Source organism: Harpia harpyja, chromosome 5, assembly GCF_026419915.1.
Source record: "Harpia harpyja isolate bHarHar1 chromosome 5, bHarHar1 primary haplotype, whole genome shotgun sequence".
In the NCBI taxonomy this organism is placed as follows: domain Eukaryota; kingdom Metazoa; phylum Chordata; class Aves; order Accipitriformes; family Accipitridae; genus Harpia; species Harpia harpyja.
The window spans coordinates 57,738,204-57,753,739 of record NC_068944.1 but is presented as its reverse complement, the minus strand read 5'-3'; the positions used below and the strand labels follow the sequence as shown (position 1 = coordinate 57,753,739).

The 15,536-nt window shown below is 39.2% G+C and overlaps 1 protein-coding gene across 2 annotated transcripts in view; it reads left to right on the top strand.

The window, feature by feature from the left end:
* LRP12 (LDL receptor related protein 12) overlaps nucleotides 1-7,643 on the top strand; it is a 53,151-nt gene extending 45,508 nt beyond the window's left edge. For both annotated transcript variants that reach the window (XM_052787533.1, XM_052787532.1), the window contains 2 exons: nucleotides 577-709; nucleotides 4,410-7,643. In XM_052787533.1, coding sequence (XP_052643493.1) covers nucleotides 577-709; nucleotides 4,410-5,273 — 997 coding nt within the window. In that variant the 3' untranslated portion in view covers nucleotides 5,274-7,643. The remainder of the gene's footprint in view (nucleotides 1-576; nucleotides 710-4,409) is intronic.
* The last annotated feature ends 7,893 nt before the right edge of the window (nucleotides 7,644-15,536 follow it).

Sequence of the window (15,536 nt, the reverse complement as noted above, 5' to 3'; positions counted from 1 at the left end):
ATATACTGGACATGACATCACATGGTATGGAATACCCCGTTGGCCGGTTTGGGTCAGCTGCCCTGGCTGTGTCCCCTCTCAACTTCTTGTACCCCTCCAGCCTTCTTGCTGGCTGGGCATTAGAAGCTGAAAAATCCTTGACTTTAGTCTAAACATTACTTGGCAACAACTGAAAACATCAGTGTTATCAACATTCTTCATATACTGAACCCAAAACATAACACTGTACCAGCTACTAGGAAGACAGTTAACTCTATCCTAGCCAACACCAGCACAGCATCTCTCATGGTGCCTTTTATATTTAGCCCATGGTGGTTTGGGTTTTTTTTGTTTTAGGAATTTATTGTTAGGTTGGTTTTGTTGTTCTTGTCTCAGCTGGACAGACCCATAGGAATGACTGCAAGGACTTACTGTATATTCTTTGTCAATTAAATTTCAATTAAATTAATAAAACTTCATCTGCTGAAATTTATTATTTCAGATTATAAAAGTCTGATGTAGTTTTACTCTTAAATATATATATATATACACACATCATAGTCTTACATATTGTGAAATTTCTTTTCTCTTTGAAAGATCATTTGAAACTCATTTGTCAAGGGTTGAGGCTGAACTGTTAAGAAGAGAAGCTCCTCCATCCTATGGACAGTTAATTGCCCAGGGTTTAATTCCACCAGTTGAAGATTTTCCTGTTTGCTCACCAAATCAGGTAAGATTCCAAAATAGCAGGCAGACCACTTTAAAATTTAAGGAGGCTGAAATAAAGGTATTTTAACTTTCATCTGCATTTTTTTGTTCTATAGCATTTCCTTTTCTTCCTTTCAGGCCAATAGTGTAATATTAAGGATTAACCATTGGACAAAATCATGATACAGTAACACCACACTGTTTTCTTTGCAGGCTTTTTTTCTTGTTAATGAATGCCAGTAATGCACACTATAGAATCCCTCTTGCATGAAAAGTAATAGATTGGTAGATCTAGTTGTATGTTCTGTATTGATGTTATTGTATAAGTTAAGATCGCAAGATAGCACTTTGAAATTTGGGAAAGAAGAATTGAGACCTGTAATGCAAACCGTAGTTCATATCCACTGTGCATATGTGTTTAGGTACGATCATGCCCACTGTGCATAGAAAAGATGATTGCAAAGGTAAGGCTGTCATATGATATAAAATTAACAGGAATGAGTAACGAAGTGAAAGCTAGTAAATGGGAGTTAATAGTGTCTAGCCATCTTGATTCTCAGATGGATCATTAGCACAATTCTTATTTGGTTGATGAATGAATTTCTATTGAAACAACTTCTGCATTTAAAAAAAAAGTGACTTTCAGTTATAATGCACTTTTGTGAAATAGAAGAAAAGTCTCAGTCTAAGAATCCTGCTGTATTAAAGTTGGCATTAACTTGTATTATGTGTTGCAATTAATACAGTAAAGTTTACTGTTAGCTACTATTACTGAGCACGTAAGAAAAATAGTTACAAGATGGTAAGAAGGGGAATTGGTTTCTTTAATTTGAACAGAACTGATCTTATTACGCTTATTCTGCCATAGATTTCACTTATTCTTTCACGCATACATGTTCACAAGCAGCAGCTGTCATCCGTCACAGAGGATTTTGCAGGGGAGAGGAGGAAAATGAGTTGCAATTTGCATGAGAAACTTAGAAAACATATCAGAAAGAAGACATTGTAAAGATTTTTCAGTAGCTAAACTAGCACTAAACTTACTAATTAGCTTATTAATGAGTGCCCATAATGAACATGTAGAATTCCTCGTTCTTATTGGATGGGTTATCATGTTTATTATAAAGATCAGTGTGTTTCTGTTTAAAAACAATTCTGTACTTTTACAAATTTGGCTTGTAGTCCTCTTTTCTGAAATTAAGCTTCACCAGTTTGTGATGCAGCTATGCTCATGAGTCTCTTGAGGTAGGGATGGGTCGCGAAAGTCTGTTAAGACAGTGAAATTGTTATGCCAAGATGTGTAAGGCCTCTAGTATAGGTAACTTGGAACAAACCAATGTTTCCTACACACCCCTACCCTGTATGGGACACTTCAGGTTTGGTGCACATGAACACGTTTAGGAATCATTACAATTTTTAGATAAACTTAGCTTGCTCAGACCTGTTTTTCATCATGAAACCCCACAAAGGTAGCCTAAAGATCTTGGGTTTTATTAAAATGAAATCTCCTGATAGAGAGGACAATTCTGGAAAACCCAGACATGTAGTGGCTGCAGTCAGAGATTGGTACTGGAGCTTTTAAAAAGCTGTGTAATTACTGAAATTTTCTTTTATCTTTAGTTTGACTTAAATTGAATTAACCACTGTTGCTTTAGATATATTTTAATTTTTTTTTCAGAACTAAAATATAATGGCATTTGAAAGACTTGCTGAAAGTGGCAATTTTTCATAATGAGACATAACAAAATGTAGTTGCGTCATAGTCTTTCTATGTAACCATGATTTCACAGTCCATAAAAATACTGATGCATGTACAATAGTTTTGAACAATGAAAGTGTGTTAGTGAATTCACATTATGAAGACCAGTATTTCAGATAAGACTTGTGACCTTGAAAACTTAAGTAGCTGTACTGGGAAATTAACTAGCATAAAAATAAAGAATAGTAGGCAGCAGGCCATCACCTTCAAAAATAATGAAAAAGTCATTCTAGAGCATTGATGCTTCCATGATAAAAATTTATACTCTTATTTAACCGAGGAAGTTGCATTGTTTAAAAAATTGTTTTTCAGAGGAGAGAATATCAGTAAAGGCTTAATTTAATGTAAATTGAATTCTATAAATTATAAAGCTCAAATTAAATTTTTAATATGGTTAAGTGTTGGGGGCAGGGAGTCAGTATTAAGTTAGGATGTGTTCAGCTTGCTTTGTTTTGAGCAATATATCCATCTTAAGATTGCAAATCTGTGTAGGACTGAAGATACCTAGTTGAGGTTTCCTGAAGTTAGTAGCCTCAAGCTAGAGGAATCTTGGTTGTTCTGATTTGTATGTAATGCTTTCCTCCTAAAACCAATACATGCCTTCAGAGCTGGATTTTCAAGGATGAGTAGCAGTCTCGCCAGTAGTTTTTGAGTAAGGCTACTGAACATAAGTATTTATATGCTTGAATTCAAATATCATTCTATGAACTATTGGAAGGGAAGAGGTAGGTTGTGCATGAAGTATTGTTTGGATACTGTTCTGTGTATGCCCAGTGGCATCTGAAGGATTGTAGAAGGGAGCTGAAGGAGACAGCATGAGAACATTGAAGTTCAGTGTTTGTAAACAAAGCAAAATACATGCATATATGTTAAGTGTTTAATTGGGGAAAAAACCCAGGCTGTTCTGAAGAATATTCTATATTTTTGCCATAATCTTCATTAAAAGATGCAAATATGGGCTTTATCCTGTAATTAAACACATCAGTGAATGTTTTCAGAATCATGGGCATCTGGCAGATCTTCTGCCCTAGTATTTGAGAATTGAGCTAATTAGCTGAGGCACTGTTTTCTGTAAGTTTGAGTAAGGGACACCCAAGTCAATGGTGTTAATATGTTTGTGTTACCTTACAATTTAAAAGTTATACAAGGTTTTAAGCAGAAAAATTCAGGCATGCATTGTTCTATAGGTGAATGACTAGAAAATGTATACCAGATTTGGGAAATGTATGGTTTAGAACATGTAAGATAATTTTAATTAAACAGAAGCATTAAAGCATTTTGAAACTGGAATTAACTGATTATGCCAGAATGGGAAAAAAATCAAACTACAAGACTCTGTTAGGATATTTAATTTAGTCTCTATTCTAGGCAGCCCCATGGTAGTGGATAAGGAAAGGTCACCTCTGTTAAATCTTTCTGGAAGATTTAGTTTTTAAATCCTAAACTTTTTGAGGCATGTTTCTATGTACTGTACTTTTAACATTCACAGTGACTACTTCATCTTCTTGGTAAGATTGTATGTAACATATCTTGCATACCTGGGTCTGCACTGGGTCTGTGGATGTACTTATCTGTAATCAGTGTTCCATATCCAGGTTATAGTGCCTTGGTTTTTACTTTGTCTTTATTTAGAGGTCCTTGATTTGGGCAGAAATGTACCTTATATACTTCATTGCTCTTTTATTCCCCTTTTTCTTCCATATGTATTTCTGCTTAATTTCCCTGTTCATAATATTTTTTGCTCAAGAGAATCTAGACTTTTTTCATGCCTGCTTTGTTTTTAAAACAGCCTATTGCTACATACACCAGATTCTTAATATTAAAGATGCAACATTTTTTAATATTTAAGACACTACATTTAACTTTGCGGTTATATGCCATTCTGCACAATAGTGGCCATTCTTTTGTTCAAACAGTGCCAACATACTGTCAACACTTGATTGTTGCTTGTCTTCTCATTTAGGCTTCAGTTCTGGAAAACCTGAGACTGGCAGTACGATCTCAGCTTGGATTTACCTCAATCAGACTTCCTATTGCTGGCAGATCAAGTAACATTTGGAATCGAATTTTTAATTTTGCACGGTCACGTCATTCTGGATCGTTGGCATTGGTCTCAGCGGATGGAGATGATGTTGCCAGCCAAAGTACTAGTAGAGAAGCTGAAAGAAATAATACTCACAGAAGTCTGTTTTCAGTTGAATCTGATGATACAGACACAGAAAATGAAAGAAGAGACACAGCAGGAGCAGTCGGTGGTGTTGCTGCCACCTTGCCTCAGAAAGTCCCACCTGCAACAGCAATAGAAGCAACAGTTGGAGCGTGTGGGAGTTCCTCTGCTCAGAGCGGCAGTAGCGGTAACACAGATAGTGGAAGAGAAGTGACGAGTGTAGAGCCCCCAAGCACAAGTCCCGCACGTCACCAGCTTACTAGTGCGCTAAGTCGTATGACTCAAGGCTTACGCTGGGTACGCTTTACTTTAGGGAGATCAAGCTCAGTGAATCAGAACCAAAGTCCTTTGAGACAGCTTGATAATGGGGTAAGTGGAAGAGAAGAGGATGATGATGTTGAAATGTTAATTCCAGTCTCTGATGTAGCATCAGACTTTGACATGAATGACTGTTCAAGACCTCTACTTGATCTCAGCTCAGATCAAGGACCAGGGCTTAGGCAACCTTACAGTGCAACACATCACGGTGTAAGGTCATGCAGTCGAGATGGCCCCTGTGAGAGCTGTGGCATCGTACACACTGCCCAGATACCCGACACTTGCTTAGAAGCAACAGTGAAAAATGAAACTAGTGACGATGAGGCATTATTACTCTGCTAGGTACGGATTGTTTAGGAAAGATTGTGTACAAGTTGGAGCAATATCTGTCATTGTTTTGTACTTCACAGTTAAAACTAGTTTTTAGTTTAAAAAAAATCCAGGACAACATTATGTTAAAACTATTTTAGCCTGTGTGGTTGATAAAACATTTCTTATACTGGATGACGTTATGGAACTATTAGAGTGAACATTTTAATGGCTCTGAATACACGATGTGTGTGTCCAGTATAATCTGATTACTCTTTAAACTGAAGATATCCCAGTTAGTTTGAAATTTAGTTTATCCTGGTACTGTAGTTCAAACCAGAAACATGGCTGCTCAAGACTTATTTGGCTGCCTGTTTAACCCCATATTAACAGGTGAATTTGTACAGAATTATTTTCCTTTAGGAATTGACTCTGTTGTATTATTGCCAACATACTTGTAACTTAATATACTAAATACTGGTAAGGATTGTTAATGTAAAATATGTACTTTCCTTTGAGTTTATACAACACTTTGTCTAAATATTCTTGAATTTCATCATAATGTGAACTTATTTAAAGGGAGGAGAAACTTTCTCCAGGAGCATTCTTTTTCTTTCAGAAGTACAAAATGCAATGATTTGTGAAATTTAGATGCAATAGATAAACTGATGGCAAAAGCTTTTATAGCACTGACTTTCCTAAACTGCAATCTAATATGGTACAGCCAAATAGTATGTAAAATCCCCAGTCATTAGTCTTTTCGATTTGAAGGAAAAAAGGGCCGAAGATATTACAATATGTTTTAGTTCTTTAAATATCCAATATGTACAAATACACTACAGAATAAGTTCCAACTGGTAATAGATCTTTCCCTAATACTGTAGGGTATAAAGCTTGTTTGGACTCAAGGGATTTGCACTAAAATCATATTAAGGTCTCTAATGAGCTTAGTGCACAAGCACTATCACTTTAAGTACTATTATTGTCTAATATTGCAATGGCTATATATTTCCATGGCTCTTTTCTTGGGGTGTTGCATTTTTGTTGCAATTGAATTTGCTTTACTAATTCCCTATTTATTCGTTGTATTTAAAAACTGGTTTACTTGGTTGCAGACTGGTTGTTCAAAAAAAAAAAAAAATCCCTTTTAGTGTATTTTTTTATGGTATTACATGTTGGAGCAAAAGAGATCAGTGGAAAAAAAGCTCATAACTTCCAATTTTGTGATAAGCAGGTTAATATGTGGCTACTAGCGTGACAACAAGAATCTACACTTTTAAAAACAAAAATGTCAACTACTGTTTTATTTATTCTTTGCCAGTCTGTTTTCAGTAGGCTTAAAGATCCAGTATGAAATGTATTTGTGTGTGATTGTATGCTATTTATTAAATTTTAAATACTTTGTTGAATGTCATTTTAAAGCATGTTTCAAGTCTCGTGCATTTCTGTCGTGTTATGCTGTCGGGCAGAACTGACTAAAATGTTTTAATATGTATCAAAATTAAATTGAATTTTTGTTATGTTTTTGAGGTACTTTTAAAGATAAATCCAAGGTCTGTCTGGCTTTTTTTTTTTTTTTTTTTTAATATCTTCATCTCTGAAGTACAAATCACATGCAGAAGAAACAAATAATTGAATGGATTCCAAAGTGTATATATCTTCTCCCTCTTCTCTTCATTCATAGACACTGGGATGAGAAAAATAAACACTTTTACCATCTGGTTGATTTTATTCATGAGAGTTAGCAGGTAAATTCTGAGTTCAGGACACGGTTATGTAGATTTGTGCTTTTGAGGAATCTTATGTGCAATACAGTTGTAAAAGTTTTTATGATAATGACCCATGCGGTTTCAAGTTTCAGAACAGATCACATCACACTGGTACCAGATCAGGTACAGATTGGCCCATAATTACACATACTTGAGTAAAAGTCATCAATGGCCATTTTTATTCACATTGAATAATGTCTAAATCTGTGGGTAATCTTTAGTTTGATTTCAGTGGCATTGCTTATAGAGCAGGCAACTTTGCAATATGAACATGGTAACACACCCTGAAATATATGTGAACAGTATGTCCTGGTATAAAATACTGGGTTTTTAAACCTTCCTAACTAGTTGTCATTAGAAAGTGGTTATGGAAATGTTTGTCCCCAAGGCAGATACATTTTGAAGAAAGAGTCTTCATAGAATACCTTCAGTGTTAAACACATACATAGTGATCTAAATTTGTTCCATTAGATGCCCCAAATAGCATGTACCTATGGACTCCATATTGCAGATGTAAAAAGAACACAATGTTTGATTTGTTTTAAAGGAGAAATGCTACACATTTAGCTGAGAAGTTGGATTTGATTGAGAATTTGGAAAATTGTAAATAAAATTCATATTTGTATGAGGCTAATTTGTTGCAGTGATTTTTTTCTTGGTGATTTTAAAGGGAGTGGTTGATTTTTCTTTTGATTAATGTATTAGTGATTGGGTTTGGGGGGTTTTTTTGCTGTTTGGTTTGTTTTTACTGAGACTTCCATTAAGTCATATTACTTTGGGTTTTTTTTTTATTTTTATTTTGGAGAGCTTGAATTTGTGTTTTGTTTAAGTGATTCTTGATTTAGCTGTGCTACAATGCTAGGGCATTTTGAACAAAAGTCAGAATGATTCACTGTGGAATTATCTTACTTTCTGTAATAAATCACTTTCATCTGAAAGCTTTGAAGAATGCAGGTTATTGTGAGGCAAGTTTTCTCCTCAGGTAAAGCTTTCTAAGCATGGAAGGAGTTTTGTCATTGTTCCTTTTCACATATCACACTTTTCTTGTCATTCGATTTGCATTGAAACATTAAGGGGACTGACTGAGCTTCCAGTGCTGCAAGGGTTTGTTTTGTTTCCAAAGTCAAGTCCATTTTCAGTAAAAGTTCAGCAAGTATTGCTTTCAAAACAGGTTCTGGGAGAGGATGCTGGAATTAGTTACAGTATCTTGTGTTCCAGTTCCTATCCAAATGCCAAAGCAAGAACTTGTAGCAAAGCTTGGGTTCAGTCTAGGGAAATCACAGTTCAAGTTCGGGCCACAGATAGTTTTTCAGTGGGTCTTTACATTAAATACTGCAGATCAAAGTTAATCATGGCTTTTCCTGTTGGGATGAGTTTTTGCTTCCTTTCTGAAAAGTGAATATTCATTTCCTGGCCTGTTTCATTCTCCTGCAGCTATTTGACTGCTGCAGTTGTCCTGAGGAAGTACTGCACATTTCCCATAAATCTTGTTTTAAGTCAACAGCTTTAATCTTCGTGTAGTTGTGATAAGGCTTTTTGTGGAGCGTGTTCTGTCGGTTGGTTTGTGGGGTGTTTTTGGCTGCGTCTCTTTTCTTCCTCACCTGGGGGTTTCTGAAAATAACCCATTGGTAACTGAACTCCTCCAGGACATCAGCTACAATTCAATTGCCCAAAATGGGGTATGTTCTGAAAGGACAAGGGAGAAGTTTGCCTTGTCCCTTTGCCAAGTCATTGCAAGTATGGAGAGGTAAGCAGATCAATAGTTAAAACTTTCCCTTCTATCCTCTCTTGGGATTTAACTACTGTATTTAGCTTTCCTTCATCAAAGTAAATTAAAGTCCATAATTATTGTACTTGATAGAGAGAAGTGTTATAGCACAACATTCCTTTCATGTCAATGTATTTGTCCAGTTGAGGCTTCCATTCAGATCCAGTACCACACTGTGGTCTCTCTGGTGAATAGTAACTTGGGGGAAGAGAATGTAGTATTTGCTAAATTGAAGTATTATCTAACAATTTGGGTAGACAAGACTTCCTCCATCACTGATGGAGGAAAGAAGTAGCTCTATAAGCAATCTAGGTTAGTGATTCCTAATTGCACTTTGAGAACAGGCATTTGGGGAAAGCCAGCATTAACAAAATGTAGCTAATCTCTGTGAATATCCAGGCACAAATTAACACTTTTAATATTTACACACACACACTGAAATCTAGCAGAAGTTTAGCTTTCAGCATTAGTTCCTCCTTGTGACTAAGTTGCATCACGTTACCACAGTACCAAAGCAAAGATACAATCTGAAATACTTCACTTGCTTTCAATAAGAAAGATTATTCCACATGACAGTCACCCCCTATGCTGCTTGTGAGGAAGGAAAGGGATGGAACACAGGAGGCAAAAAAATTAAGGTGAAAAGATGAGTCACTGTATTTTGAATTTGAATGATGGGAGAGTTGTAATAAAATGGACTAGAAACTCTAAAGGAATATAATTATTACATTTTGCAAAGTGGTTTTGGGGGGGGGGGGTGGGGGGAGATAAGCAATTGTAGGAGGCCCCCCCAAGATAAGTCAAAATGGGTAGGATGTGTCAAATCAGGAATGTGTAAGAGAAGGAAAGGAGGAGTTCTGGTTCAGGGTGCACTTCCTAACAAATAATAATGGTTTCTTGTGCAAAATGTAAAGGACAAAGGAATAAGCTTGTTTTAAGGACTAAGGAAAAGATGCCTGAAATAAGGATATGTTGTAGATATTACCTAGCAGGGGCAGATACCTAAATCTAGAGCAGAAATCTCAGATTTTGTCACAGCATTGTTGACTTGTGGTGTTACAGAGGTAAGGCAGAATAATTAGTAGAATTGCATTCATACCTTTGCAGCCAAATAGTCATGTATCTAAAGGTATGCCAACAGAAGTGCAGACATAATTTCTAGCTGCTTCTCCAGGTGTAGAAAATTGAGCAAGAACAATTGGTAAAATTTAGTCTTTTAAACCTGTCATCTTTCCTATGGTCAGTTAAGAAGGACCTTTGACAGCCACAGTTAGAGGAAGCAGTTCTGGCGCACCAGATGAGAACAAAGGCAGGAGCAATATACAGGATATTGAGGAAGGTCATAAACATTTCTGCAGTGGTGTGGCAAGGAACAGAGGTGTTCAGCTTTGCTTTGTCTTGGCTGGTATGTTGGGCAACAGTTGCAATTCTGACTTCACGCTCCTTCAAAAGAGAGAGATTGAGTTTGAGAATTGGCCAAAATAATATAATTTGCAGGTTTTTTCTAGATAATGCATTAGTAAAAGTAACAGTTTCCAAAGGAAACTAATCTCTGTGCTTTTGTGGTTATGTTTCTTGGAGTTTAGAAAAATCCCACCTATGAACTGGCTTGTTTTGGCTGAAATTATCCACCAGGAAGCAACTGACAGATCTGATGAGTCTTTTTTGCCCAGAACCTCCTGAGACCTAGAACTTCAATGCCTGAGTTGAACTGCCTTTATGGTGTCACAGATTTTTAGAAGGTGGCCATTTTACTGGACCCTTATTAAGCCACTATGGGAAATGAATAGTGAAAAGAGCATAGTATTAGGGTTTCTTAGATGCTCCTCTGCTGGGTTCCTGGTCTTTCTTTTCTCTTCCTTGGTTGTACTGTATGTGATCCATCGTTTGTGTTGAGCAAGTTCAAGGAGCAAGAGGCACTTAGCCTGATGAAAATGTGAAAGAACAGTCACTACCTATTGTTTCTTTAAAAAGTAGGATGGTCTTCAGCACATGCAACAGCTTTAGCTGTGTGCCTTCATGTCACAGATTTGGGGCCCAAGGCTGAGTGCTAATGGGCTGCAGCATCATTTCCAATGTATTTGGGGAAAGACTGCCACTAGGAGCTTGGATGTGGCCCAGTACTTAGGGAGTACTAAGTACTTAGTACTAAGGAGAGCATATTTACAATTGTAGAGATGATGTGGAACTACAGGATTCAACTACTTTCATAATATTTTTTGAGCCTTGTTTTATTATAGGAAACCAATAAGGTGTACTTGCTAGTTTTGGAAAGCATTTACAACTGAAGAAGCCTTTAGAGATAAGATTTTAAAATATCACCACTTGTTTGTGTCTGCAAATGCATCTCATGAAAGTAGTCAGCATCAGATTGTTCAGAAAACTAGTTAAGTTTTGACAAGGGGCACCTGACTGTTCTCACAATTACAAAGACTTTCCAGGTGCAATTACATGTAGATTTATTGAATGAGTATTAAATTCTCACTGCAGAAAAGAGGGGTGTGAATGTAAATCCCAGGTGAACAGGCATTATGGTTTCTTTATAGGAATTGCAGAGAAATACCTACTGAGTATTCAAAGTCCTTCTGACTTTCTGAATAGGGGAAAAGATAACTATTTGTTCCCTTCTGCAAATCCAGAGTTCACCTCAAACTGACACATCTTTACACCGATTCTCCAAAACCAAGTGCTTTATCCACCATTACTTAAAGTCAGTGGTACCCTTCCTGTTAATTTTCTTGCGTTGAAAATCTGGTTCATGATCCAGTCTTTCTTCCTTGGCGTAAAGTTGTCAAAAATGGAAAATATGATTAATAATGCATCTTCACTAGCTGAGCTTTCTCCCCACTGCTCATCATCAGTCTCTAGTTTCCTTCACAAAACATCTTTATTGTTTGTCCCAAAGCCTGTTTGTCTTCATCTCCTGAATTTGAGATACATCTCTGCTTCACCAACTTTTATTTGAAGCTTAATAATTTGCCAGTAAGAATCTTTGGGTTAAGAAAATGCTGAAGGCTGAGTGATGATAGAAGTGCTTTTCAGAAATAGGATATGGTAGGAAGGATGTGAAAATGGAAGCAAAGAGAGGATAAGAGTAAAATGGGATAATTAAGGCAGAAGACAGAAATTAATAACATTTTATGCTGGGAGGTAGCAGTTAAATGTTCCCGGGGAGGTGGGTGAGTGTGTGTGTCTCAGAAGACTTTGATTGTGTCTTCATTATAATGACTTTTAGAAGATGTCCTCGAGGTCTTCTGAATGTTCCAAACTTCAGTTGTCCATTTCTTAAAAAACTATTCCTTAATTTGCTGAATTATTTTCTTTTGGTAAATAACAGATGTGGATTGGGTTTTCTTCAGGGTTCTTCACCTTAAAATTAAATCAGTTAAGTTAATCATTAGGTTACTGAGAAATCTCTTTGATCATACTTCTGTGATAGCTACACTAAACACTACATTCCAATGTTTAGATTTCCAGGATTATTTGCTTTGCTGCAGACCACAAAAGCATTACCATAAGATTCAATTTCAGGGTTGCAACTGATGACTTTTCTGCAATGTCTCTCAAATCATTGAACTATTATGCAATATTTTAGAATGAGTAAATGTTTAACAGGAAACTTCTCTGCACAGTTGTTGTGGTTTAACCCCAACCGGCAGCTCAGCCCCCCAGAGCCGCTCACTTACTCTCCCCTGCAGCAAGATGGGGGAGAGGATCGAAGAATAAAAGTGAGAAAACTCATGGGCTGAGATAAAGACAGTTTAATAGGTAAAGCAAAAGCTGTGCATGCAAGCAAAGCAAAACAAGGAATTCTTTCACCACTTCCCATGGGCAGGCAGGTGTTCAGCCATCTCCAGGAAAGCAGGACTCCATCACGTGTAAGACTTACTTAGGAAGACCAACGCCATCACTCTAAACATCCCCCCTTCCTCCTTCTTTCCCCAGCTTTATATGCTAAGCATGACGTCATATGGTCTGGAATATCCCTTTGGTCAGTTGGGGTCAGCTGTCCCAGCTGTGTCCCCTCCCAACTCCTTGTGCCCCCCCAGCCTACTTCCTGGTGGGGTGGGGTGAGGAGCAGAAAAGGCCTTGGCTCTGTGTGAGCACTGCTCAGCAGTAACTAAAACATCCCTGTGTTATCAACACTGTTTTCAGCACAAATCCAAAACACAGCCCCATACTAGCTACTGTGAAGAAAATTAACTCTATCCAGCCCAAACCAGTACAACAGGTCAGTCAGCCACTGATGACAGAGCAAAGATTTGTTTAAAACAGTGTGAAGAGAAGGATAAAAAGAGTAAAATTATTCGTGCATAAGTGAAGGTTACAAAGCCAATTAGGAGCCAGAAGCCTTGTTGCAGCAGCAACACATTTTCAGTGATCACTAAGAATTTGGGGCCAGTTGTCTTCTCACAGTATTATAAGGATTATTTCTGTCCCACAGGTGGTATTTCAGGCCATTTTTTCCAGGGACAGCTGAGCTTTGAAATATTGAATATTTACCAAATGTGCATAAATGCAGCTGATGTGAGATTATCTTGTTGGTCCAAATGGACTAAATAAAAGGACTGCTTAGACAGAATGTTATTAACTACCAATAACCTATTTAATGTGTTCAAAACCACCTGTGGGGTAAATTCAGTTTTCCTAGGCACAGTATTATAAGACCTGACACTCAATTACCTTGCCAGTTTGTGGGACCTGCAGCTTTGAGATGGGTATGAAGTTACAGGTAGCAAGGTTTAGGCACTTAAAAGTAGGATCCACGAAGTCTAAATGAGCCAGGAGGAAATGAGAGGAGGGGAAACGGAGCTCAAGCCCGATGCTGTTCAGAAACAGAGGTAAATAGGATTTTGAGCCATGCTATTCTTCGTGCATTTAGGTGTCAAAGTCATGTCAGCTCTTTCCTGTGCAACACATTAAAAAAAGGGAACTGAATACCCTGGTGCTTACTGTAGTCTGCTGTGATGTGGCAGGCCTGCCTCCAAATCTCCCTCTGCCCAATTTGGGGGAAGGATTTGAGCAGGAACAGTTTACCACTGCCACTAGCCCAAGAGCATACTTGGAAGTGATTATCTAGGTCTGTTGTGTAGAAACTCATTTTGTGGAAATAACTAAATATTTGTTGGCCAGGGAGAAATAGTATGAAAGTGACTATTTTACGTTGCCAGTTTCGGCACCGAGCTGGGAGATTCAGGGAGAAGCTTCTTTGCCAATAAATACTGAATGATTTGTTGATGCTGTTCCATGTGAAATCATTAAATGCCCATTGGGGCAGGCATATGAACTTGACTGCTGCACCCCCCCGTGACTGTGCATGATCAAATGAACTTCTGTCTTTGCCATGCCCTCTCCTCACTTAACAAAAGCCATTTCATTCATATGAAGTAAAACTTTTGCACCCAAGACACACTCATCTCACATCCCCTGCAGTCCAGCTATTTGGGTGCCCATCTGCATGGTGTGAGAAATGGGTTCACTGCCTCAGCAGCAGCAGCGACTCTTAAGTATAGCCCCGTTACCCCATTTCAGTGCCCACCTGGACCTCTTCTGTCCTTACTCTCTAATGTTCACAATTCCTGTCTTAGAGCATCATAGTTTGACTTCCCTCCTGTGTCTTTATTCCCCAGCTCTTCATCTGAATAATCATGTTGCTGAAACTCAACTGTTCCTGGCTCATCAATACCATTGTAATTGGTGAGCCACAGTGCCTGCCTGAATTCCCATCACAGTACCTTGACGCTTGCCTTTTTACTGGCTTTAAATGCAGCAGATGCGGTAGGTGCATGTTGCCCTTTCCTGCCCGTTTGACACCACAGGGCTGCCCTGTGGGCCTTGGGGCATTTCACTTTGTTGTTCTCATTCTCTGCTCTGCTTTTCCAAATGAGTTTTGACCTTTTCTGTTGCTGTGTGGTGCGCTGGATGCCAGTGGGTCTCTGTCCCACTGCACAAAGGTGAGGCCTAAGACGAGACACTTTGGGATGAGGAGATACAAAGGCAAACTTCTGGTACTGCTCTCCTTCCTACCCGCTGGGAGAGAAGGCACAAAGGTGACACGCTGATGAGAAGGTGAGCATTTTCCAAATCTAGTGTCATTTCTCTAAGTGTCTTCTCGGTAGCGTACGTGTGCACCCTCTCACGGCCCTCAGAGACAGCATTCTGTCTTCTGAAGCCCTCGTCGCTGAACTGGAAGAGCTTGAGGGGACGAAGATGCTGGTGCTCGGCAGATTCAGGAACACGCGCGAGCAGCGTCGCTGCCGAGTGTGCAAACCCCGGGTTATTGGAGGGGAGAAGCGGGGAAACGTCCATAGAAGCGTGTGCCTCTGGGACGGCGTAGAGCAGGTCCCTCCTCTGCTGCCGCTGCCAGCTTTTGGCTCATTTTCTAGCCGTCCGAATTTCACTTTCCCGCCTCTTTTTCCGGGTCTATATCCTGCAAGGCGCCTCTCCCAGCCGGGGCACGCCGGCCCTGCGTGACACCCACCGCAGGCTCCCCGACTGCCCCCTTCGCCGGGATCTGGCTGCCTCCGTCTCCGCCGCCCCGGCCCCGGCCCCGGGGAAGGGGCGGCGCGAGGGCGCGGGCAGAGCCCGGCGCTGGCGGCGGGGGGCGGCGGTTGCTGCCTGCGCAGGCCGGGGCGGCCGGGGGTTCTGCGGGCAACAGTGCGGGGCGGGGGGGAGAGGGGGCCGCCGGCCTGGGCACGCCGGGCGGGGGCGGCGGTGCAGATGGCGCAAGGCAGCAGCTACAGGAAGATGATTTTCACT